General features: G+C 28.8%; 4 protein-coding genes across 11 annotated transcripts in view; 3 read left to right on the forward strand and 1 right to left on the reverse strand.

Annotated features, from left to right (window-relative positions):
- The window catches only part of LOC100166674 (UDP-glucuronosyltransferase 2B37), a 40,326-nt gene extending 36,270 nt beyond the window's left edge, over positions 1-4,056 (reverse strand). Inside the window, exon 1 of one of the 2 annotated variants that reach the window (XM_029490610.1) lies at positions 3,706-4,056. The gene's annotated coding sequence lies outside the window, so the exon portion shown is untranslated. The remainder of the gene's footprint in view (positions 1-3,705) is intronic. The other variant, XM_029490609.1, reaches the window with a different exon arrangement.
- Positions 1-18,478, forward strand: part of LOC100159959 (C-Maf-inducing protein) — a 46,472-nt gene extending 27,994 nt beyond the window's left edge. For 6 of the 7 annotated variants that reach the window (XM_029490607.1, XM_029490608.1, XM_016801474.2 and 3 more), the window contains exons 3-15: positions 9,363-9,491; positions 9,632-9,682; positions 9,758-9,829; positions 9,926-10,015; positions 10,123-10,314; positions 10,417-10,520; positions 10,729-10,905; positions 11,125-11,217; positions 14,279-14,435; positions 15,002-15,262; positions 15,667-15,861; positions 15,939-16,044; positions 16,119-16,295. In XM_029490607.1, the coding sequence (XP_029346467.1) occupies positions 9,363-9,491; positions 9,632-9,682; positions 9,758-9,829; positions 9,926-10,015; positions 10,123-10,314; positions 10,417-10,520; positions 10,729-10,905; positions 11,125-11,217; positions 14,279-14,435; positions 15,002-15,262; positions 15,667-15,861; positions 15,939-16,044; positions 16,119-16,243 (1,752 nt within the window). In that variant the 3' untranslated portion in view covers positions 16,244-16,295. Of the gene's footprint in view, positions 1-9,362; positions 9,492-9,631; positions 9,683-9,757; positions 9,830-9,925; positions 10,016-10,122; positions 10,315-10,416; positions 10,521-10,728; positions 10,906-11,124; positions 11,218-14,278; positions 14,436-15,001; positions 15,263-15,666; positions 15,862-15,938; positions 16,045-16,118; positions 16,296-18,079 lie in introns of those variants that run through there. The other variant, XM_016801475.2, reaches the window with a different exon arrangement.
- On the forward strand, positions 6,366-7,390 carry ACYPI001297 (uncharacterized LOC100575423). Its single transcript, NM_001246137.2, is given in 1 exon segment — positions 6,366-7,390. A coding segment is annotated over 1 exon segment (570 nt). The 5' UTR covers positions 6,366-6,588; the 3' UTR covers positions 7,159-7,390.
- A 6,103-nt stretch (positions 18,479-24,581) lies between the features above and the next one.
- The window catches only part of LOC100575509, a 37,608-nt gene continuing 36,209 nt past the window's right edge, over positions 24,582-25,980 (forward strand). Inside the window, exon 1 of the mRNA XM_003241990.4 lies at positions 24,582-25,262. Within this exon, the coding sequence (XP_003242038.1) occupies positions 25,205-25,262 (58 nt within the window). The 5' untranslated portion in view covers positions 24,582-25,204. The remainder of the gene's footprint in view (positions 25,263-25,980) is intronic.

Here is a 25,980-nt window from a genome sequence, read left to right on the forward strand (position 1 = left end):
TTAAATGATAATATAATTAATTTTGAATTTCATACCTGCCACAAAACTCAGCTCATCTAATATTTGAATAGGTACTATTATAATTTATAAGTTATGAGTTATTAGTAAAATTACTCGTTCGATGCTTGTTTATTACACGTAACAATTCTCAGAAGGTTATTTTGCTTTGAAACATGCAACCAAAAATATATGTTATACATTATGATATATGATGAAAAGCTGAAATAATAGGGAGATGTTATGAAATAATATAACATTTACTGAGCTATACCAGATAAATCATATGATGAACAAATTTAATAAGATGATGTCTGCTAATTCGTAGCCTGAACTTACTCAGAAATCCATTGAAGTATAATCCTACATTTTATTGAAAATATACTATGTACCCATGAGCCTGTATGAGTACCTATTTGAGTGTGTAATGAGAAATGTATTTAGGTGCAATATTATATACACTCGGATATTTCAGGTATAAACAACTATAAGGTGAAACCCGGGCAAAATTAACAACCATCACGACCAGTGACGCAACTAGAATTTGCTTAAGGGTAGGGTCCAATTGTCCAAATACGTGATACATTCTTTCGAAAGACAACTAAATACAAAATGTAAAATAAATATATCTAACGAGTATTTAAAAAAGCTGTATGCAAAAACTATAATTATTATTAATATACACTGTGTTAATGATTAAAATTTAAAATACATAAAAGTAATATTTAACACATTTTATTGTGTACACTTCGAAATATTTCACAACATGTATTGCTATAGTTGCTACAATATACGAACAGAATCGTTAGACATATTACTATAATATTATAATTTATAAGTAAGGTTCTGAAATTTCACGAAATTAATTTTTTTTGAAATATTTCATATTTATGAAAGATAAAAAAAACAAATTTTAATTTAAAATTTTAGTAGAAAGTACTGTAAACACTTCTACTTAGTTAAGAGTTGATGAATAAATATTATAGAAATAATTCTTAGATACATAGTATAAATTATAAAAATTACATAATAATTATCTATCTTAGGTATATATATACTATAATATCTTCTTTATATCATGATCTTGAATTAAATATTGATGATAACTAATCAGGTATTAAATCAGTATGACCATCTAGTGATGATTTTATGAAACATACAAAAAAAAAGTTTAAAAAAAATTAAAAAAAAAAATTTTTTCAATATTTCATTGAATTATCTATATGAAATATTTCATACTCATAATCCTAATATTAAGGTAATTTCATACTAAGGAAAACTATTAATGCACACGGCGTCACGGCCAAACGGGGATTGCGTGCTCATCGGTAAAATAAAATAGGAAATCGTATTACACCCATATATATATATATATATATAATATTAACAATATAATATGTAATACAATTACTGTTGCTTACGTACACACAACGTATTAGTTTGAATAGGTATAAGGCTTATGCTAAAAATTAAAGACCTAATGCGATTACAAAAACATGAACTGTTGAACTAACATCATCATGACGTGATTAATACTAAACATATTTTACATTAAAAACAATATCCAACATAGCACCTACCAAATGATTTACGTACATTGTTGTTTCCATGATATACAAGCCCGGATTAAGGACCAATTGGGCCCCGGGACACTATACACTAAGGGCCCGTATTACAATAGTTGAACTCCGGTTAAAACGGGCCCTAATTGGGCCCCCTTTTAATTTTATATTCAAAATAATTGTATCATTACGACTGTATAATTTTTTACTATACAAAAAATATAGTATATACAGGGTGTATCTTATACAATTATCTCATTGTAGGCGGGTTTTTTTTAACTATTACCTATAGATTGATATTCGATGATATGGAATTTCGTTAAAACAAAAAAAGACGTGTTTCTTTATTTTTGACAGGCAAATTTTTTATAACATTTTTAAACACGCGGTTGTACCAATAATAATATTGACTTTATTTTTTCAAATGGTAACCACTATATTTTTTGATGGATTCTGGCAAAGCTTTTTTTTGAACATTTTGACAGCCAAATGATCAATTTTGGTTCGCTAGGTTATTAAATATGATCCTCTAAAGTTTAGTATAATATATGCATTAATACTTTTAGCTAAAATACCTAATTTACAAGAGCTCAATAATTTTTTCTTATAACTACCTTTTTATATACCTATATAGTTAAATCGGTAATCTAAAATGGTCAAAAAATAAAAATTGTTGGCAAACATAGTTCATTGTTTTATAGTAATTTTTCGTAATATAAAATTGAGAACAATTTTATTTTATAATTATTAATAATAATTTACCTACATACCTACCTACCTACAATACATTTTTTTTTAAGCTATTGGATGCGTTAAAAATATATTTTGTGGATAGAGATGGGCCCTCAAAATCAATGGACCCTGGGACCGTGCCCCCTTGTCCCCCCCTTAATCCGGGCTTGGTGACATACCTAGAATACCTAGTAGTTATATATAAACTGTTCTAATCAATATTTAAATAAAAAGCATAAAATCATTGCATATTATATTCATTGCTCTGCTCAGAATATAAAATGCGTTGATCTTAAGGTAAACTTAATTAAAATTAATTTTATATTATTTTGGATTGTCTATAGGCATCTGATATTCGAAAAGAAAAATACAAAAGTGTTTATTCTTAAAAATAAAACTCTTGAGAATAAATATGATTTTTGATTGTAACCAGGAGAGTATAAAAAATCACTTATAGATTACTGTTCTATTCTATATCGATATTCTTATTATATCCAAAAATAAGATATCATTGCAATGGCGTTTGATTTTACTTTTCTTCGTTTTCTACTATGTTTTCTATTCCATCTGACTAGAATTTAGTTTTAATCTAATAAAAAAAATATTACCTATGGTTTATCATTAAATATTTTTTTTCGTGTAAATGTAAATCACACAAGTGTAATATTGTATACTTAACCAGTAAAATATTATTTTTAAACGATGATAAAATCAAAAGTAAACTTTTTAGTTTCTGCAACAATTAATGTCAAATAATATTTATGACATCAGTTTTAAATTAATTTGTGTAATGATTTAACCAGGTACTTATTAAACATACAACATTGGTTTTAATTCCATATTTTATAGTGAATATATTATTGTGTATTATGTTAATTTTTTACACTACATTTAAGTGTAGGGTTATTAATAAAGATAACTAGATAAGTATGGCACTGCTCGAAAGGCTTTAATTTTTTTTTTTATATGAATTCGGTACAATGGTGGATGGGTGGGTAAGTCGCCTTAGCCTGTATAAATATGTTAATATGTAATAACCCTAATAGTCATCAAAACCTAAAACATTCATTATAAATAAAAACTATTCCATATAATATATTATAAGTGTAAATGATATAGCTCAACAAATTATTTCTCATGCACCCATCAAACGAAAAAATAGGTGAAATGTGTATGTAATATATATAATATGCAAAATATTTTTACCCCCTCCGGCGAGACTTGTCAGGGACCACCCCCTGATTCAGTATGACTATAATATAATTAATGTTCTCTCTGGTTGGATAATATTGATTTTGCTGCAAGAGCAGGACGCGTGCCATAACGTCGTATTTCGTTAAGTTTTCGCGATAGGAGCCGACGGTGTTAATATTATACTTGTGCGCATAAAACCCACGATAAACATTCAACGTACCTCTCGGTTTTTTTTTTTTTTTTTGATGTGTGCTGACTTCGATGGTCACAACTCACAGCGCGAGTTAGCTGCAGTAGTTGCAGTCTGCACACGCGTGCACCACTTTATACACGTAGGGAGGTATACCTATGTAGGTATACCTACTGTACTTAGTATGTCATACAGCTGAACAATATTAGACAGACATAAAAATATAATAACATCGAACAAAACATATTGATAGAGATACGATATATTTTGCGTATTTATTTTTTAACTAAAGACACACAGACAATATACGTTTTTGAGAACGACGTTATGTAATGTTTATCGCACCACTCTAACTATATAGTTCGAATTTACGTCGGCTGACGCACTGACGTAATTGAACTTTATCACTCTGTTACAGCTGGTTATTTTTATTTATCATGTGTGAGCGTCGGAACGAGCTAATAATATTATATTATATACAATATGCTATCCCGTACGGTCGTACCCACACTGTGCTACGGCATGCGTTAACGATAAAATATAATATTGTGCCTGGTGCGGTTTGATGGCACTACTAGCGTCATAACTCATAACAAACATGCAATATTTAATGGATGTTTTAATTTTAATTTTTATTATTATTGTTTTTGGTCGAAAACCGCGAAGACGACTAGAAGGCATTTTCAAATCTTTATTTTAAAAACTCGATGGATACACGTGGCAGTAATGACAATTGATTTTAATAATATTATTATATTATAGGTCCGTGAAACGATTCTTTATCCGACATTTGATGTTTGTCGAGGTCGTAATTTGGTTTTCCTCAAAGGTTGATGAATGTATAGTTTATGCGATAAAATTATACACATGTATTACCTACCTAGTAATATAATTAATAAGTACGAAATCTGTAAATATTATTGTTATTTGTAGGTATACAATATGTTGACTTCTATCTTAACAATAATTACTTATAGGTTAGGTTGGACTTATTTGATAATAGGTCACACCCGTTTTTTAGGGGGGTTTGATGTAGAACATCTTAATGATATTTTAAGAGAAATAAAAAACAAAAATGAAAATAAAATAAAATACTAATTAAAATTATTTTATCTATTCATGTTTTTTTAATTGTATGTTACGATCGTACCGATCATATAGTTAAGCATATTATTATTACTAAAAATTATTTTATTTACTTAGTGTGCAATAAAAAAGATTACAGATTGTAAATATTCTTTATTTTTTAAATAATAAAAAAAATATCTTCAAGCGGTTCCACGGTATATTATTGTTGGTTGAGAAAACGGATTCGTATGGAATACAATCGAGAAGGCTACAGTTGTTATTGAAAAAAAACAAATGTTCACCGTTTCTCAGAACGATAAATATATTGACCATCTATTATGCATCATTGTTTTTTTTTTTTTTTGTCATCAATTATACAAAATGATTATGCAGGATTTAAAAACTTATAAACAATATTGAAAAATTAAAATGATATCACAAGTCATTTTTTTATTCTTTTATCTTAGTTAGAGCTCAAGTGGTTTGCCTGCGTAATTCGATTTTGAACATGACGTAATGTACGGTCTTATGGCATTATATTATTAAAGGAATAAAATATTGGGAAAAAGGTATTTAGGCAGGTATATGGTATAGTTATGGTTGCATTAAACTATAATTCATATCATATATATTTGTTGAAAGTGAACCGCACAAAAATGTGTCGAGTTTATCTTGGTGAAAAAAAAATGTGATAACAATATTAGGATAGATCTTTTTTTTTTTTTTTATTATTAAAATTTAAATGTTTCTTCATATTAAGGCTTGCAGTTATGCTATTACAAGTTGGTTTGCATGAACTAGTTACAAATTACAAATTACAAATTTCACATTACTATACTTTAATTAGTTAGTGATATAGTGATTATGATATATACACTATACATGCTAATGTTAGTTAATAGGCAATAGGCATTTTGAGTGGTAGTTTAGGGTTGATCTTCGTCTTCGCTTGGGTCTGATAGGAGAAGATTTTTCGGTAGACGTGGTTTAAGAATAGATCTTAATTTAGTTAAAAATATTCAAATTTAAATCTTAAATGTATGAATTTATAATATAACTATTTAAAAAATGAAAATGTTTTATTTGCAAAAAGATCCAAAATGCACTTTTGTAGTAATACATAAACTTTATTTTTTATATTACCATATTATAATAATATATACTCATATACATATTTATAAAATACAGCTACAGCACAGGATTAAAATTTAAAAATGTAAAGTGATGGTCGTTTAAGATTGATTTATAGAACCCTAATAGTCCTTAGGAAATTCTTGTAAATAAGAAATTTGATATTACATAAACATTGAATAAAAACACTGGAATGAGACATATTATTATAACTGTAGACATTTATTACAGAAATGTTTTAAATTAATTTCTATGATTTATCCGGTTTCTCGACACCACTATTCAATAAAAAATCTATTTATTCATCACAACACAACGTTATACGAATAAACTGTTGCGTATTTGTGTCGACTGGTGACCGATTTAAAATGACTAATAGTTTCGAAAAAAATCATTTCGTTTGTTCGTAAATTTAGCTATATAGCTACAATCCATATCTCGAAATTCCCACGTTCGAAACGGTGTATCTATCACTTTGATTTACGAACCTATGCGATTTTCGTCACCCGACATAGTGCACGCATATTTTTCTCTGTCGATAATGTTTTTTCATCCGCAAAAACTAACATCTTATTTGAAACGTTTAAACATATGAAATAGTTGTGCGGACACTATATTATGTTATTATATTATACTATACGATATACCTGACACGCGCGAGTACCTACTGAGCATAACGAACCTCTCGTGACAATCCAATCTCAATCGATCGTGATGGTCGACGAACGACATAACGTAATAAAATTTTGGACTATCGTGCCGATGAAACGTTCCGCGGTGCACCGATACGATCTCAGCAGGACTGCGGAAAGAGCTCACTGGTCTGCACTCGATGCACTGGACTTGGCAGTATCTTCGGGAACGGTCGTCGGGACGTTCGCAGAAGCAAACGTCTTCTTCACGTGGACTCCCCGACCTACGGACGGAGGAGAATCTTTGTTACCTGTACGGACACGATCGGACGACAACGAACGCGGCACGGTACGTCAACTGCACGAGGATATCAACCTGCAGGCCTGTATTACTGCGGGAAGGTACGATTTTCAGCGGCTTTCTGCCCCACGGTGCCATTGCGATTATCCACAGCCGCCGGATGCAGACCTCATAACCGTGGACATCGATCACGCTGGAGCCGATGGCGTTAAACGGAATACGACGAAGGACGGCTCATCGCAACCGCATTCGAAAATATCAGCGTCTTCGTCGTCTTGTTGGCGACGGTCAAAAAAATTCGTGACGGATTTAGTCGTCTATGTTGCGTGTGCCGTTTGTCTGTGCTGTTAAAGCCCGGGCCGTGCGAGTGGGACAGGATTGGCACAATCTCCAGCTCTTTCTACGCAATATTTTTTCAATGCACACATTTCAAAGAAAATATTATGCCAAAATATAAAATAAAAAGTGCTTATGTTACGAAAAATTCCTAAATGACAAATGTATAATGCATTTATACCCGATAACCATATTATACTAAGATAAATATTAATATTTAAAAATTATAAATAATAATAGATTAATATAAATTACTAACATTTTTAAACTACTACAATATATTATCCTTCTATCTTCCCAACCCTTTATTATGGACATATTATTATCCTTAGTACACAAAGTTAAATAACTCAAAAATCAATAGATTGAATTTTGTTTTTGATACATAAAAATGTTCAGATAAATAATTTACAGTAAAAAGGGAGTAGGAGAATTCTCATTTGAAAAACAGAAGTTTGTATCACCACAGGACACTCTTTAAGTAGTACAACAAATACCAAGAGTTTTAAAATATGGTATGCTATAATAAGAATATGTAAAAATTCCAAAAATCAGAATTTTAATAAATGCATTATTTAAAGAAACAATGGGGTGATCATACTTGGTGAATCATTATCACTCTGTATATTACTGTAAAAAAAATAGTAATTAAAAATGTTTTGAAGTGTGAAAAGGTTGACATTTAAGAGTTGAAAGAGTACCACCAAGTGCAGTCAGTGTGTTTTCGGTTCCAATATAGGTATCTTTAATTCGGACTTGGTGCTGTTTTTTATTTGTATTGGTTTGTAAATTGATCACCTCGTTACACCACTGTATGTACTACAAGTTTTGTTCAATTTATTTTATATCATAATATAGTCTGATATACTGTATTTTTATCATTAACCACATACCCGTATATACTATGCATGAACTCTAGATCTTTAACATAATGTTTTTTTCGATGTATTTCATGTTTTAGACACTGCTATATGATTGGCGCTGTTTACTTGAATATTGAATAGATAACGCGTATTTAATAGAGAGCTCTTGCCAGAACCAGCCTTAAGGCGGAGCTAGGCAATTTTTTTTTAGTATATAATTTTTTAAAACGCTAGGCCCAAATTGTCATACTGATGCGTGAGGCCCGTGGCAGGGACCTAAGGTCATCTATGGCTGCTGCAGTATAATATTCACAATACACATAGATATAATATACAATTTATAACTTTACGGTCACTCACTGTTAGTTATCCATCACTTCTCCTGTCAATCGACTCATACTTGCTTTAAATTACCTCTGTTTTTCTTATACGCGTGTTTAAATTAAAAAAATTGTCATATTACATAATATATTATAATATATTTGGGAATACTATATTTTAAATCATAGTAATTCAAATTAAGAAGCATGGGACCGTACTTAATTTACGATTTCGTATAAAATGACAGTTTGTGATTTTTTTTTATAATAATAAAACTGTTCACAAAATGTGTATAAGTGTTTATAGCTTATACATTGATACATGATATTTATGTAATAATGACGTTTAATATTTGGGTATACAGAAGTGAGTAACCACAGATGTAGTCTGTACCTATAAACATACAACCTTGTAACTTGTTGTTAACAAATGATAAAATCCGAGATTACTAAGAATAAGTTTATTTTATGCTTAAAGAGAAGAAGACAATTTTATAAATGAAAATTATTGAGTTCATTGAATTAAGATAAATAAACATTTTTGTGGGCGACGGAGTGGCTGAGCGGACTAAGGCGTCGGTTACGACGTACACCGTCTCCCGTTCGAACCTCGGAAACGGGCGGCACTTATCTTCGGGCAATCACAGTGTCTGGAGAGAGAGACGGTGACCCCCCCGCCCGGACATGGAAAAAACCTACGGGTGCCCACTTAAAAATTTTGCCAAACTAGAACACACGTGCTTAAAACCTACAGTACCCTCGGCCTCCCCCACAGTTAAAAACCACCAAATGGCCTGAGTTTCCGTATGTTAATTGATGAAAAAAAAATGTATATATTTGTTAAGAATGTTAAATTTATTTGTAAACATATAATTGGATTAGGAAGAAAATTAATTGTGATTAATTGTGTTATACTTTAATTCACACTGCATACAATTAATTTGCTTATTATATATATCTTTCACGGATAAAAATCATTTTTTTTTTTAATATGAATTTGATGAGTTTATTTTTATTCTGTTTTTTGTTTTTTTAGCCAAGTGGATTTCTTAGTAAGACTATTGGGTACGAAGCTATAAAAGATTTATATCCAGTAAAAAGATGGGACTCGAATTTCAAATACTGCCTCCGCGTAGTCGTCACTAATGGCTCTTATTTATTACAGGTGATTGGTTTTTAAACATTCTAAAAATATAAATAATTATTGTTCGTCACGTATTATTCGAATTACTTCTTTTTAAACACGTGCGTGACGTTTATTTGCATAACCAATACGCCGTATTAACTGTTTATATTTGTTTACAGACTACCAATCAGTATTTGAGAGATCAAATTCTTTACTCAATCTTATGGAAGGTTCGTTTCAAACTTAATTGTATGTCGACACTATTTGTCGGTGATAATTTTTTTTTTTTTAATATTCATTTACAGAAAAACGTTCAGGAAACCCAAACACTTTTGAAAAGTCAATCCGATCCAGACGATATGTTAAAAGAATTACAGGTAATGCATAAAAATAGCAATATTATTATTTTCTAGTAGTCTATTCCTAATTGCGCTGTCCCTTCAAAACGTTTAAATGTGTAATGTGTTAAACAGAATATAGTGGATTTTGCCAAAAACATTCCATTGGTCGATGATGAAATATTTCATATGCCAACTTTTATTGCGAGTACGCTAATGACAAGAGTATGTTTCTATTTGTATATTAAAATAAAATAATAATTATTACGATTTTAGAACTGATAGTATTTACATAATCATATCATTATAATAAAATTTGTGTTGACTTCTAGGACCAAGAAAAATATTGCAAACAATCATGGGAGAAGGCACTAATCGGTACGTTGCGCCCGTTGATTGAAGACTGTCCCCCGTCCGCCGAAATGTGTTCGTTTTTATCGCATCATTGCAAAGACCAAAGTAGCCTACCTATCATTAAAGATTCCTTAGTTTACACCATAACAAGAATACTTAAACATAATTTTGTGAGTGCACGGTTAATAAAATAAATATAACATATGTCTACACTATATTATTATGTATAATATGTTCACGTTCTTTTTTCTGATTTTTTTCGGTCTTTGCAGGACTTTGCGAGAACACTGACGGCTCGCACATTAGTACAAGATTATATCAAGGCTCTTTACATCCAGGACCGAAGCGGCGAGTCAATTAGATATTTTCTATCAAGGTAAGCAGAGCCGAGTTTTCAATTTTTTCTGTATCGCAACAATATTATATTACCTACCTCGGGCTATCTGTACAGTATACATATATGTATACTGTTGTTTATCATAAAAATGTGTTCAGGACATATAAAATACCTATAAAATACAAATATATACGATCCATAAATAAAATGTAATAAATTTAAAATAATTGTTGTCATGCCTGTTTAGAGTCCACAGTGCCAGCGCTGTGTGCCCTCATAACAGGGTACTGCCGAACATGGTGTCCACCTGTATTACTGCCATATACTCCGCATCAGAGGAGTTGCCGGCTAACTGTTCGGAAGCCGAATTCGATTGCTATTACACCAATCACCTGAGATGCTACATTGTTGTTCTTCAAAACATGTAAGGCATACTCTACATATATTACCTATTTATGTATATGATTTTATACATTATATACACGTATATAATATGTATATAACATCGTTTACTGATACGTCTTATCTCCTCCGTAACCTTGCCACCGTCTCCTGTCCGTACACATATATAATTATATATTACTGTAGTTATTATTAGGCATATAGTTATTAATATGCCAAAACGTATCGTATATGTCAACAGATCAGAATACAGCGATTGGCTGTACGGACTTGCTCAACTGTTGCGTCCGCTGCCGTTTCCCGCATTGCTGTTAATTCGTTCAATTTTTATGGAGTGAGTATAATATCATTAGTGTTTTATTATTCAGATTTTTGATTCCGAACGAACTGCTGATACACACAATCACGTATTTTGGATTTCGAGCATACCTATACATTAGGGATATACCTAATTTATAAGACGTTTTAAAATATGAGATGTTTTCTTTTCTTTATTACCCAGTTAATACTTGAAAGAAGTCGTTTTTCTACAACCCTTAGAAGTTTCCCCATTTCAATATAATATGTGACTGTCCTAAATGTTCCGTTTTCCCTTTCCTCGATTCTATCGTTATCGTACTCACATTAAAGTAACATCGTTTAAAATATTAAAACTTGGCATTCAAACAAAATATTAATAGAAACTAGTCTAATGTATTTGCGTATCGAACGCATAAAAATAATATTGTATATACTAATACACATGTTATTGGCTATTGTTGTCATAATCGGATTTCTGCAGTTTACACATACATATAGTTACTTAATATTATACCTAATACATAAGGTATTTGCAATATTTTGTAAAATGTTACTAGCGTTCTCATAATGGTTCAATAATTGATAGTTACTTTCATTTGTCAGTTGTAACTAGCGAAAAGTTTTCCTAAGGAGCTAGTGCCAATGTAATTTTGTACGCAAATATACGCTCTACAGAAATAATGATCCTGTTCTATAGAATCAACCAAATTTGATAATTTTTTTTTGAATTAATAGAGGGTAATATTATACTAGCTGTATCGAACTTCTTTTTTCAATATTTTAATGACAAACTTTATAGTATGTCTTCACTAATAATACAATTTTAAGCATTTTTTTTTATAAATTATACTACTTATACCATTATTTGAAATAATATAAAAATCGGAGTTCGATGTGGCCTGTAAAAAGTCTTCTTCTTTCAGATAAAAGAAATAGTCATAACAATCTGACAATTCTACAAAGCTTGACAATTATTCCCGTGAAGGCCTTTTTTCGATATAATACACCCTACCAACCCCTCCTAAATAGTTATCGAGTAGTAGTGGAAAAGTATTATAATTAAGGTGGCAACTATAATATAAAATTTAATTTTCAAATTTTATAAAATTGCGAAAAATTTGAAAGACTGACACTGGGCCCCCTTATTGTAGGTATATAATATTTGTATTTCAACCGTATTGCAACCTCATGCTGCGTGGGCCCTACAAGACATGCACCATTATTGTATAGTGTTTTATTATTAGAGTTAAGGATGTTGATGACCTAAAAAACACACAAAAACGCCCTAAAAAAAATGCAAAAAAGCCCTAAAAAAAGTGCAAATATGCCCTAAAAACTTTAAAAAATGACCTTAAAAATTATCTAAAATACTAATTAAGTAAGGGAAACTTATCAGAACGCGATAAATGTAATCACAACAAAAACCCCAGAATAATAATATTAAAATTATTTTTTACTAATAGTCCAAATCTAAAGTTAGATTTTAAATAAATTAAATTTGTTTCCAAACTTGGGTGTAACATTTGCCCTAAAATCTATAATTTATAAAAAATGCGCCACATTGTATAAAAAGTACAAAAAATGCCCTAAAAGATGAAAAAAATTACTTAAAAATGACGTTTAAAAACAAAAAAATGCATTTATAGCTAAAAATGCAGAAAAATGCAAAAAAATGCAAAATAAAATTAGAATATTCTGCATCAAGGGAGCATGAAACAAATTTTTAGCTAGGATAGCATTGTACAGAATAAAAGGAAAAAAAATGCAAAAGTCATCAACATCCTAACTCTATTTATTGTTATTCCGAATTTACGAGATCCTGAGTATGTTATATAACTGAGCTTTCAAGAATAATATAGTTTTGAAGAACAATTTGATAATCATATTTGTAAAAAACCGTCAAAAATATAATAATGAAATAATTTAAATTTATTTTGCCTATATTAAACTTAACACTATATAAGTAGGTACCGTATGTTATACATATACTACACGAGTATATTAATGATATGTATTATAGGATCTTGATTAGTATGTCAATAACCATGTCTATATATACTAGATTTATTCGAAAGAGCCATCCTTAATACTATTAAAAACACGCTTACCGAATTATACATTTGTATAACAAGATTGGTTAGACAATAAATTTAAGTTATAGTTTCCAATTTTAGCAAAATGAGTTTAAAGTCATAAATGAAAATAAATTGACCTGACTTTAGTTAATTTTACAATTACTATTTACTACTTACTAACTTCCTACTGAGTCTATTTTGTTGAGTTGCTTTTAAAATATTATGATTTTACCAAATTAATGAAACGTGCAAAAGTCGCGTAGGTCTAAAATAATAACAATAATTTATTGTATCAGGATGGTCTGGATATTGTATTTTGTTCTTTTATACGACTACAAAACAATGCATATGCAGATACGCTCACTAGCACGGGCGTGCCAAGAAATTGTATTTATTTATTTTTTTTTTTTTTTTGGGGGGGGGGGGTGATTATTGTTACTAGCACGTATTTAAAATGTATTTATCTCATAAAGTAGTACTTTTTTTTCTAAGTTCAAAAATATCATGCGAAGGGAGAGTGGAGTTTGAATACCCAAATCCCCCCCTCTAAGCACGCCTCGGCTCACTAGGCTGGGGATATATAGCTACAACAATCCTCTAGTATATATTTTAAATTTTATAACCTGCGTGGTACGTGTTGTTTAACATTTTATCTAACATAAATTGTTGTATAGATTATTATATATAAAATATACTTATTCGACCCGTCTATGATGAACATCGTATATGCATGTGATATGTCCTAGATTTTTTACAGTATCAAACAACAGATTTTTTAAACACGACATGTTTATGACACAAAATAATGTATATTCTAAAAGAGTTTGACAACCATTCTGATTCTGACACCATAATGGGTTCATCCAGAATACCAGGACCCATGAGAACCGCTGCTCGATTTCTATTGTATGTGGTTGCTATTTATTGTTTCACATTATAGGACGGCGATTTATGAAAATTTAAATTTGTGACACTTCGTAACCAATTAACCATTGTTTTTTTTTTTTTTGTTCACTTTAGGGACATTTCCTCTGTGATATTAAAAATAGGACTGCATGAAGATTGTGAAATTCATAAGCAGGTGTTAGCTGTCCGTGAGACAAAAGACGGCTGGTTCGATTTGTGTTCGCCGATCGAAGCTGTGTTCTGCGGAAGTTCAATAGTCTGGACTCAATTGGTACGTTTCTAAATCATACATTCATTAATAATTTGCGTTGTATGACAGCACAAAGTGTAAACCATACAAAACATAACATTTATAACTTTATAAAACATATAAAACTCTCGTCTCGAAGTCAGTATATAAATTAGGAATTCGCTGAATCGTCTTTTAGGTTTTTAAACGTACCTATATATTACATTATGGTCGAAATTCGTTTGACTTATAGCAGAATACTGTAAAAAAAGAACACTTCTCTGGCTTCATAACTCTCCGATAGTCTTCACTGTCACCGCCACCAAATTCTATATTTCCCCATATTGCAAAGTTTCTGTCCAATCTTCCAAGTCCGGCTCCTTAAAGTCCTGGCTTACCTCAGCAAACGATCACTTCCTTCGTCTACCTGCTGGTCTTTTCCAAACTGCCTAGTGTTCTTTGGCTGTCCCCACAGCTGTTGTTTTGACTCTTAAAGTCTTTAGCTCAAAAAAAAAAATATAAAATATGTAGTAAATAAATATTGTGTATTATAATATAATACACATAGTATGTAGGTATATAATATGTATCATATCTGTTATTATTAGCTTAAAACGTTGATGGCTTGCGAGCGATGCAAAAAAAAGAAACTGTTGAAAAACTTGAAAGCAAAGCATTTGGGAACGTGCGTTTCGGAGGCGTTAAAAAACAACAAAATCGTGATGGATGTTTTGTGCTTAATGCTTGAGTGGATGGTCGTGGAAGACTTGCATCAAAGAAATCAAATTGTTGATACACTTAAATCCACGGAATTTGGTAGAAATGTATACGATGAGTTTATGTCAAGGCAGAATCAACTACTTGAATTGGTAAGATAAATATAATATAGGTACAATTATTGATTCTTAATGATGTTTGCACTAGACTGTTTGAATGCCTTGACTTAATGTCAAGATTCCGTGTAAACTTCATCGGAGAAAACATTCGATCCAATTAACGAATAATTTATGTACGATTTAAAATAATATTTATTGTTTATCGTTAATCATAAAGTTGCATGGCATAGGTACGTTTTATAAAACGCGAGATAATGGCTATATATAATTTATAATATATAGAAAAGCGAAGAATTTAATCGTATTGAATTTAAATATATTTCACTCGATTTATTCAGGGTGGTTTTATACGTTATATTTGAAAAATAAGATTTTGGAAGTCTGGCTTTTCCACCGCAGGCGTACTAATAAACACATTCTATTAATTTCATTCACAGCAACGAAAAGGAGGTCCACAGAATTTATCATTACCGGCTCGAGGCACTGACTTGGACCTGAATTCCATGTTTGATTGTGGCCCATTCGGTAATTTAGAGTCGGTTGACTTGGCTTTTACCAATGTTACAGATACTTGTGCCAATACGCTGATTAAGTTACCATCTTTAAAAGTTCTTAATTTGTGGGGTACTCAGGTATGTGCTGCTTCTCAGAAACGTTTTATGAAACAAATAAAAACAAATATGGTATAAATTAATGTTTTTAATTTTAGTTTGGTGATTCCGGGTTATTAATCATATCGGATCATCTAACCAACTTGCAAGTTTTGAATTTGTGTGAGACCAAAGTTACCGACAGGGGAATTGTTTCGCTCATAAGTAAGACACGTGCCTAATATTTGTTTATTTTTCTTTTTTAATGATAAATTGCTTTACGAATTCGATTTCTGCAGGTCTCATCAATTTGAAAAAACTCAATTTAAATAGCACTAAAGCAACGGTTCGATCCGTGGACGTATTGAAAAAAAAACTACCAGGTTTACACGAAGTAGACGTCAGATACTCATTTGCCTGGTAAAAGGTATTTTTTTTTTGTTATATTATATTATAATGACGTGTTCAACATAAAATGGTTCTTATTATTTTTATTTTTGTTGACAATCTGCTGATAAACACATTTTACATGCAAATATAATAATATAATAAAAAAAAAAAAACATTAATATATTTAATATTATTATATAACTGTTTTACTCTTCGAGTATAAAAAGACTGTGACCCTGTGTTTTTTTTTTATATATATATTATATTTATATAAGTATATATATTTATATATGGTATATATATATATAATATCATTATACTTTTACCTTTGTTTATAATAATGTTATCAAATAAGTAAACTAAACTTTAAGGCAATGAATAATAATAATCGTTAATTTAATATTTTGTTAAAAATAATTAAGTGAATAATGCTTAAGTGACATCGCATTTGAGAGACGTTATATTATCTATAGTCGTGCCTTTTTTCATTAAATTGCTAATTATATAGTGTATAAGTATATAATACTATTATAATTCTCGTATCAAATTTTACTTATAGAAACGCTCAAAGAATTTCAATTTCCATTACGATTTTATTCTATTCTTAGATAGTCGAATATTATGTTATAATATTTGTTTATAATTTTTTTTTTAATCAATTTTTTTATCGTACAATATTCGTATACATGTGTAATGAGTAATGACGAATTTCAACGAACAAAACACTTTCACGGCGGGTTGTTTGTATTTAGATTCCGTTTTTTACGTACCATAAGTATTGTATTAAAACTAATATACACGGGATATTAATTATGTGTATGTTAAAATAATACGACATTTTTTCACTAAAGGGTACGAACTGTGAGGGTAAAGAATAACTAAAACGATTACACCAGGTAAATTGGTTAATACCTGTGTCATAAAATGTAAGTACTTAGCTAAAATATTATAAATTAACTACAGTATAATATGATATAATATATTATAATATAATATTATAACCATTACTATTATTATTTATTATTATTATTGTTATTATTATTATTATTATTATTATTATTATCGTTATTATTATCTGCTATATTGAAGCATAAAATATTTTACGTAATTTATTATTCGTAGAACTCACGTACATTATTTGGTTGAAATAACTTGTATCATGTAAAATCTACGATTAATCTCTATAGTGCTAAACTAATTAGTACATATCGCTATGTTGTTTTTCTTCTTAAATGTATACTTTTTTGTATCATCCACGACGTATAGAATATAAGTGTAAACATTCAAAATTAATTTATATAAATATAATATCAATATAAAAAAAAAAACATCTAAATGATTTTGAAATGATTTTGTTTGCCTTTATTTCTGTCATTTTTAACAATCGTGTTTTTTTCTTTTTTTATATTATGTTTATAAATCTATGTTATAGTTTTTTTTAAATTAATAATTTCAACGATAGGTAGGGGAAAAATTGCGTTGATTGTATCATAATATTATATACGTATGCAATAGAAGTCGCATAATTGTATAATATAGGAATGACAACTATTTATGACAAACAGAATCATCCTACACTATACCTTTTTTTATTTTTGATGATTTAAAAATTATTTTTACTAAAATTTAAGTAGGTATTTAATTAATTTAATTAAATTCACTGATAAAAAACGAACACATTTTCCAGCCAATTTTAATATTGATCCAACCTAAATGCATTGATTTTTTTCTGTTATGTTGGTTGACTCAAAAATGTATTTACTTATAATAATATTTCTACATAAATATAGCCTATTCATAAACATATTTAAAGTACGCGTATTATTTTACGATAACTGCTATTTTATATTATATCAATATTTATTTACAGCCGTGCAGTTAACCGGCGTAAATTGGATTTAAATTCCATAGACGATTTTTGTTTGTGTCATTATAATATGCCGTGTATTACTCAAATAAGTATAATATAATACATACACCATGAAGTATACTATGAATACCAAGGGTATATAATTACTTTTCTTTCACACAGGTACAAGGGTCTTTCAATGCATGAATATTATAAATATCAAAGTAAAACTTTTGTTGTAAAGAAACCTTTGTGATTTCGATAGTCAATTATTTTTGTTTGCACGCTATAATAGTGAATGAATTATATTGGCCAAATATTAAAAAATCACTAAATTGGTGTTCTTGAACTCTTCAAGATTGAAGACTATCATATTATTATGTATCTATATTTATAAAAAAGTGGCTAAACAGGTTCAATTCAAAACTAACTATACTAACTAGATTTAAGTAATATTTAATAATAATAATCATACTTTTATTCCAAGTAAAAATAAAAATATTTGTTCGATGGTTTTTGTTTGAATTTAGTATTATCTATATGGAGTAAGTTACTTTCAGTACGTATAGTATAATATAATAATATAACATGATAACTGATAAATGTATACTGTATACTATACTTACTAGTCTAATTATTATTGGGTATATAAGTATATTATCTACTAACTACTTATAATATGATACGATTATAAAAATATACAAACTGATAAAATGTAGTTAATTATAGAATTATATAGTACTTACCTAATATCAATAAATTGGTTTTATTTTGCATATTATTATACTAGGTATTAATTTAAACTAAAAGCTTTCAATTATATAATATATAATATGTTATATTTATTACAAACTATCATCGCATTGAAAATTAGTAGGGATGGGCCAATACCTCTTTTACCGATATCCGATATTCCGATAAAAAACCGATACCCGATATATTTGAAAGTCAACATTTTCAGCATAAACAATGAACCGATATTAAAATATCACCGATACTATCAACCGAAATAATATTATTATTTTACATTTAACTATTACAATTTATAATCCATCCTATTTTGCTGATAGATTTGGTTTTTTTTTTTTTTTTTGGTATCGGTTCAAATATCGATTTAAATAAAAAACCGATACCGATAAACCCGATACCACCAATATCGGCCGATATCGAGTATCGGTTTTAGTATCGGCCCATCCCTAAAAATGAGTAAAAGTTTATCATTTATCAATAGCATTTTAGAGGATCGAAAATAATATACAAACATTTTCTATATAGAAACATAATATAGTTTTAAGATATATTGGCTCTTTTTGAGATGTTTCTAAATGTTTGAAGTTTTCTTAATTTTTCGATTTATTATAATACAATTTTTGTTTCTAAGTCGAATAACTTGAACATTTAATGCAATGTTCGCCATAAGTAGTTGTTCAGAGAGTAGTTAAAAACATATTTTATACGATTATTTTTGACAAGCGTTTAAAATTAAAACAAAAGTTTGTAAATTACAAGTGGTTAAAAATTCACAAGATATTCAATTTTAATACCTAAAAGCTTGAAAATTTAAAATGAGATTCCTCTTAATTTTATAAAAATCATATAAGTACACATATATTTAAAATTTTAAAAATATTAATAATAAAGACTTAAGTCTTTTCACCTTTATGTACCTACTTATTTATTAATATTTTCTATACACAATGACTTTTTTTTAGAAATATTTGGACTAATTTGATGCTATTTATAGGTATCACGAATCTATTCAACCATTCTACGGTACGTTGGAATTGATATGAATTTAGTAATGATGCTATAGGATATAGTGTTATACATTTTTTAATAACTAATTATTAGTATAATATAGGCGTACGCAATATTTAAGGCGAAAAATAGTTCAAGCTACCGTATTACTAAAAAAAAAATAAATTACTAATAATATTGAATATAAATAAATTATAAAATGTCCTTAGAAATAGAGGTTGATTCTTTGTCTCCGTTTAGAATCAAATTTCGGAAACAATAATTTAATTCAATAATCATCATCCATTACAGTGACCTATTAAATTATGAAGTACACTCAAAACATTCTACACAGCAGAACGAGTTTTTTTATTTTATTTATGAATAGCCCGTACTTACTATACAATTTCGTCGTATATAGGTATGGTATTTATGTAGCCAACGTATTATTGGGATTTATGTTAACGTTGGTTCGTTTTATCTGCAAGTCAATCGCATATGCACACGCAATAAACATTACCTACCAATATAATGAAGCTCCGATTCATCGGAACAACGTTGAGGATCGCAGAGGCTGAGACTAAATCTTCAAAACATTAATCTCGAGTGAACAGTTATTTGTATGATTATATTTCGATCGTCAGCAAATTCCTTGAATCGTAGTATTCATCCGGTCCACAACAGGTCGCCTCCTCACCGAAGGTCATTTATAGTTGCATTCCAATTATAACAATACTGCGACCGGCAACAAATCTCCAAGCGCAGGTTTGTCAAAAAGTAACAAGAAAAAAATGAGGTATCGAACAAAATAGTAAATTATATATTTAGAAGTAAAAGTTTTATAATTTATACAAACCTCAAACCAGAAGTTCATTATCATCGATATTTAACCATAATAATATTACGTTGTAGAGAGTGCATGCTAAGATTTTAAACATAAAAAATAAAAATACAGGACAAATATTGAAAAAAGTTTTATGGAGGTAGGTAGTCTGATATTCTGATATTACAACTCAGTATGAAAAAATATTTACAGTTAGTGATCCTGCCATATTATATAATAATATAATTTATAAGTTATAACATGTTACAAGACTCAGATTACCAAAACTATTTTATAACTATTAAATGTTTTAATTTCTAACTTATTCAAAAAAAAATTATTATTTAAAAAAAATGTATTACTTTTAGGCTTTAGCCTACAAAAATAAAAATAAACTTCGGACTTAATGACAATGAACATACTAGATATAAAACATTAATATAAATATTTAAACATTAATATAATAATTATTAAAACAAATTGTAAAAAGTCTTTTGGACTTAGGAGTTGTATGAATATAGCAGTTGAGATATGTCAATAAAAAAATCATTATTAAAATTAATAGAATATACTAGTAGAATAAGCTTATTTTTAAGAGTTTATAAAATCCTGTTAGATGTAAATGAATTTATATAGCATGCTATCTCATATATTTGAAATGTTTCTTTTTTCTTTATTTTCTACATAAGTCTGAATAGTAAATTTAATCTAATATGTATTTTTCCTCTTAAGTACTTTTCACCTCCATCACAAGTGTTGATTAAAAAAGGTGAGTAAACATCACATGTAAAAAAAAACTAAATTTAACCAGTGTTGTTGTTTTTGTTTGCAATAAATAAAGAAATATGTGCCCATGCCCGGGCTAATAGCAAACCATAGTTATATTTATTGAAAATTATAATTAACATATTATACATATTATCAAATTAAAATTATAGATAATATTGTACCCACTTATAAAAATATAGGGTAAAAATGTTTAAATAGTCAAATTTAACAAGTAAAAAATTTTTTTCGGGGTAAGTCACTTTGCCAAATTAAAGTCGAGCAGAGATGACCGAATCCTGTGTCCTCAAAACATGTTTTGGGAGGATGGTGGTACTGGTGCCTTAGAAGTTATATAGTACCTGTATGGTCAAATTATATTTAAAGTAATTTTATAAATAAAAACTTGAGTTTTGTATTCAAAATGTTAAACCGTTAATTGACATAAAATATACAAATTAGATTATAATAGGTATTTATAATTTAAAATTATATTAATTAGTTTTCTAAAAATACTATAGTATATTATATTATATTATTATTATATATGAACTTATATAGTTATATGTGTAATATTGTTGAATTATGTACTGTAAATATTGAATTGAAAATAATAAGAGTTAACTCAAGAACAACTTGTGGTCTTCTAAATAATTTATTATGTTGGTTTTATTCGTAAAATCAATGGTAACTTAATTGTTAAGTGAAAAAAAATGTTGGTTGTGAAATAAACCGAGTGAACTTTTAGTAAACTTACCTTTAAGCTTTGTGAATCACGCTGTATATACGTTTATAAAAAAAAAAATAGTTTTCTTATCATGATTTATGAATAAAACAATTTTCACTTTATGAGCAGATTCCAAGACGATTACGAGTACGTATTGTTGTTATTTTGCTATGTAGAGTCATCGTAACTGATACCTATATAGACATGTGTATCGGTAAACACACCGATTCATCATGCACAGTCGTATACAACGAGATCTGTATATACCTAATATACTATACAGTACCTATTTACCAATTTGTCACACGGATTTATATTATATTAAAAGCCAAATTTACCATCGAGACGTATCAAACGTATATTATTTGCGACTAAAATACTAAATCATTATACAGATGTTTCGGTTCACTGAAGTATATAGGAATTGTATAGTGTACGATTTTCTTCATCCGTATTGTACAATCTGTATTATTATATTATATTATTATCTATGAATTATTTCTGAAACAACAATGACAGCCCCGTCATAATAATATAAATGGTACAAAAATATGTATAATATACAAATCGGCGATGACATCTTCAAAATTGTGTCGTCAAAGCGTATAAAATATATACTTAACGGTATTTGATTTGGATGGGTTTAAAGATATGTCCAACCATTATTATTTATTATATACCATACAGGTCGTATCACTGTAGTACCTACCTATATAATAGTAGGTATCTTAGATTTGCAACTGAATTTGATCCAATTTCTGTTCGATTTATATGCTGCAAACATCTATGTATCGGATTCTATTGTGTCGCATGTGTTCAATAATAGGTATACCTACTCGTATATAATTGTCAAATCAATTTTTAAATGGGGAGTTTTTTTTAATAATAAAATTAAACAGTTTGTCAACTACCTACTTGCAATATCGGACAAGTAGGTAGTAGAAATGGGATTACGACCTTATTTCAGTATTATTAAAATTAAAGCTTTATTGATTTACTTACTTGATTTTTTAGCGACCGTGACCTGTTTACGGCACACACGTAATATTGAACGATGACTCATAGTTCACTATAATAATAATATTTTGATACTTTCTTAATTATGTAATTTTGAATGATTGGATTTCTTTTTAAACAGGATGTATTTTTGTCATTAAAATAGTATATTTTTCATTTAAATTAATATAATATATAATATTTTTTAGGTACATAAACTAATTATTAAGGTTATTCCTATTGGGTGGTAACCTATCATATTTTGATTGAAAATATGAGTTATGAGATATTATGTTAGCCAATGACTTAAATATATTGTTTATTAGAACATTGCCTCCAAATCATTCTTGACAGTGACTAACAATCATTAATTTCGGTAACATTACCTACAAATTAAAAATTATTATTATTTTAATATAATACATTTGTATGAAAATACTTGTCAACTTTATTGAACACGTAATATAAAAAGGTATTGATAAACATGATTAATATTAAAATGTCTAATCATTGAGTAAATAAGTGATAATAGTATAATAATAAAAAAAATGTATTAATTTGTGGCGTAGATAACATAAAAAATATATTTATTTCATACAAGAGTGTTAGCCCATGTACTAAAAATATTATGGTCAGATGGATAGCCGGTTTGATATTTTTAACAAAATTATGTATCTCGGCATCTCAACTATAATAATTGTTATTATATCGTTACTTAACTATTTTTTTAAGAAATTCAGTTATTAGTACAGTTCTTAAATCTAATTTTAACACTATAGGTAAACAATGTAATCTTGAGATGTTTAAGTAATTTTTAAATATGAATATTAAGTTATGTTAGTGTAAAATTATTTGTTGATTGACACCTGCACGGTGTTATTTCTAAATCGTTGTATTATTGAACCTTAATATATTATAATAATGTATTGTATATAATATGATATATTAATCTATTGTAAATTTGTAACTTTGTAATACTTAAAGAGTGTAGGTACGCAGTAAATAGGTACTTTATTATATTGTAAGGTGTAGAACAAGTTTTACATTGTATACACTTGGGAGTTGTGAGGTCAACAACACGTGATTAGCACCTGTCAAAAGATACATCTGCACGAAAAAAGCCTTTTTTTATAACGTCTTATAGTCAGGTCTGAGTGCGCCTGACGATTGAACAATTAAACTCAATAATTATGTTGACATTCAGAAGAATTTCAATGAAAAAAATTTAAATGGTTCCCTATTTGTTAATTTATTACCTATATATTTTAAAATTGTTTTCATGTTGACACTTGACAGTCTTGATCTATTTTTATAGTCAACTAAACTATGACCAACCATATATATGTTATAATAAATGCGTCAAGGAATTTAATAGAGTCATTTTACGTATAGGTATACCTGTATAGAATATATATAAATAAATGTATATATATATATATGCTTTTGGTATACATGCGAATACACCAACAACGCACTCGTATACGTGTATACAATATATAAATGAATATGTCTGTGCGTTTTTTTATGAGGGAGTGTGAGAGAGAGGCGTATTTATCAGTTAGTATATTGCTATAACCATCATCTGCCGGACGGTCTATGGATAGACTACTGCTGTCGGTGTGTAGTTGGGTAACGGAGGGGAAAACCGTTTCGAGTTTCACATCACCGCGGCGCACACAGTGTCAGTGACTTCAACGCCCGGCTCAGTTTCTGGTTGTCTTTCTATGATTGTATACCGCGTTTGCATTTAAGTTTCCGTTATCCGCTCAGTAACATCTCGGTGATTTTTAATTGTTTATACATTTTTTATTTTCGTAAAAATAACAACAAAGAATATAAGTTATTATATTATCCAATTATCCCAGTTACTTTTTTACTTGCACGGTTCTTTTGTTGATATTTTTTCTCATTTGTGTACCAATAAATTAATAATTCTAATACTAAAATTTGTTTTTAAATTCAGTGTTCGTGTAGTGCGTGTGTGTGTGCAAGTGCGCTGTACGATTAACGTATAATCTGTCTAAAAATACACGTACATAAAACGTCGCTGTCGGTGTGATCGACACAAACATGTGATTTTAGTTGTAACTTGTAGACGATGTGGAGAAATAATTTTAAAATGACCATGCTACTGCTGCTTGTTATCACCATTATCGGTAAATTATTTCTATAAATATTTCTATAATCTTGTACATAGGCGCAACTAGACCTATACTTTTGAGGGTGCACAAATTATAAAGAATTCCCAGACCCCCAGACCCATACTCTATATATAGGCTATAACAGAAAGATCTGACAAAAAAAAAAATTACGCTACTTAAACGTATGACAAAAATATTGTGGAAAAAATATTTTGAAAAAAGTTATTACATTCTAAGCCAATAACTTTTATTGTATTTATGTTATCTAAAATATAGGCTTGTTTTATAAATTATAATAATTAATTATAAACAAGGAAACAATAAAAACACTCTCACATTCATGGACAGTCTTCTATCCTGCCAAAGATAAAGAGAAATATCGTTATCCTGTTTTCTAAGTTATTTTGTTGAATATTATTAGATATGATCAATATTACACAAATAATTAAAAACAACATAACTGTGACCTGTTCTATACAACATAAAATACCTACCTAAGCTAAAAATTATTTGTTATACTGTTATAGCAGGGAATGTTGAAACCATAGACCTATAAACTAAGTTTATAAACTAAGTCTATGATTGGAACATAATAGTGAATTAGTGAAGTACTCACTATTAATCACTTATTATGTTCCTCAATATACTCTAAGGTACAAATTTTTTGTATTTATTGATAATTTTTACTTCAAAATAATCAAAATATTATAGATTAAGTATTTTATATTTTGGG

Source organism: Acyrthosiphon pisum, chromosome A2 (assembly GCF_005508785.2).
Source record: "Acyrthosiphon pisum isolate AL4f chromosome A2, pea_aphid_22Mar2018_4r6ur, whole genome shotgun sequence".
Taxonomy (NCBI): Eukaryota; Metazoa; Arthropoda; class Insecta; order Hemiptera; family Aphididae; genus Acyrthosiphon; species Acyrthosiphon pisum.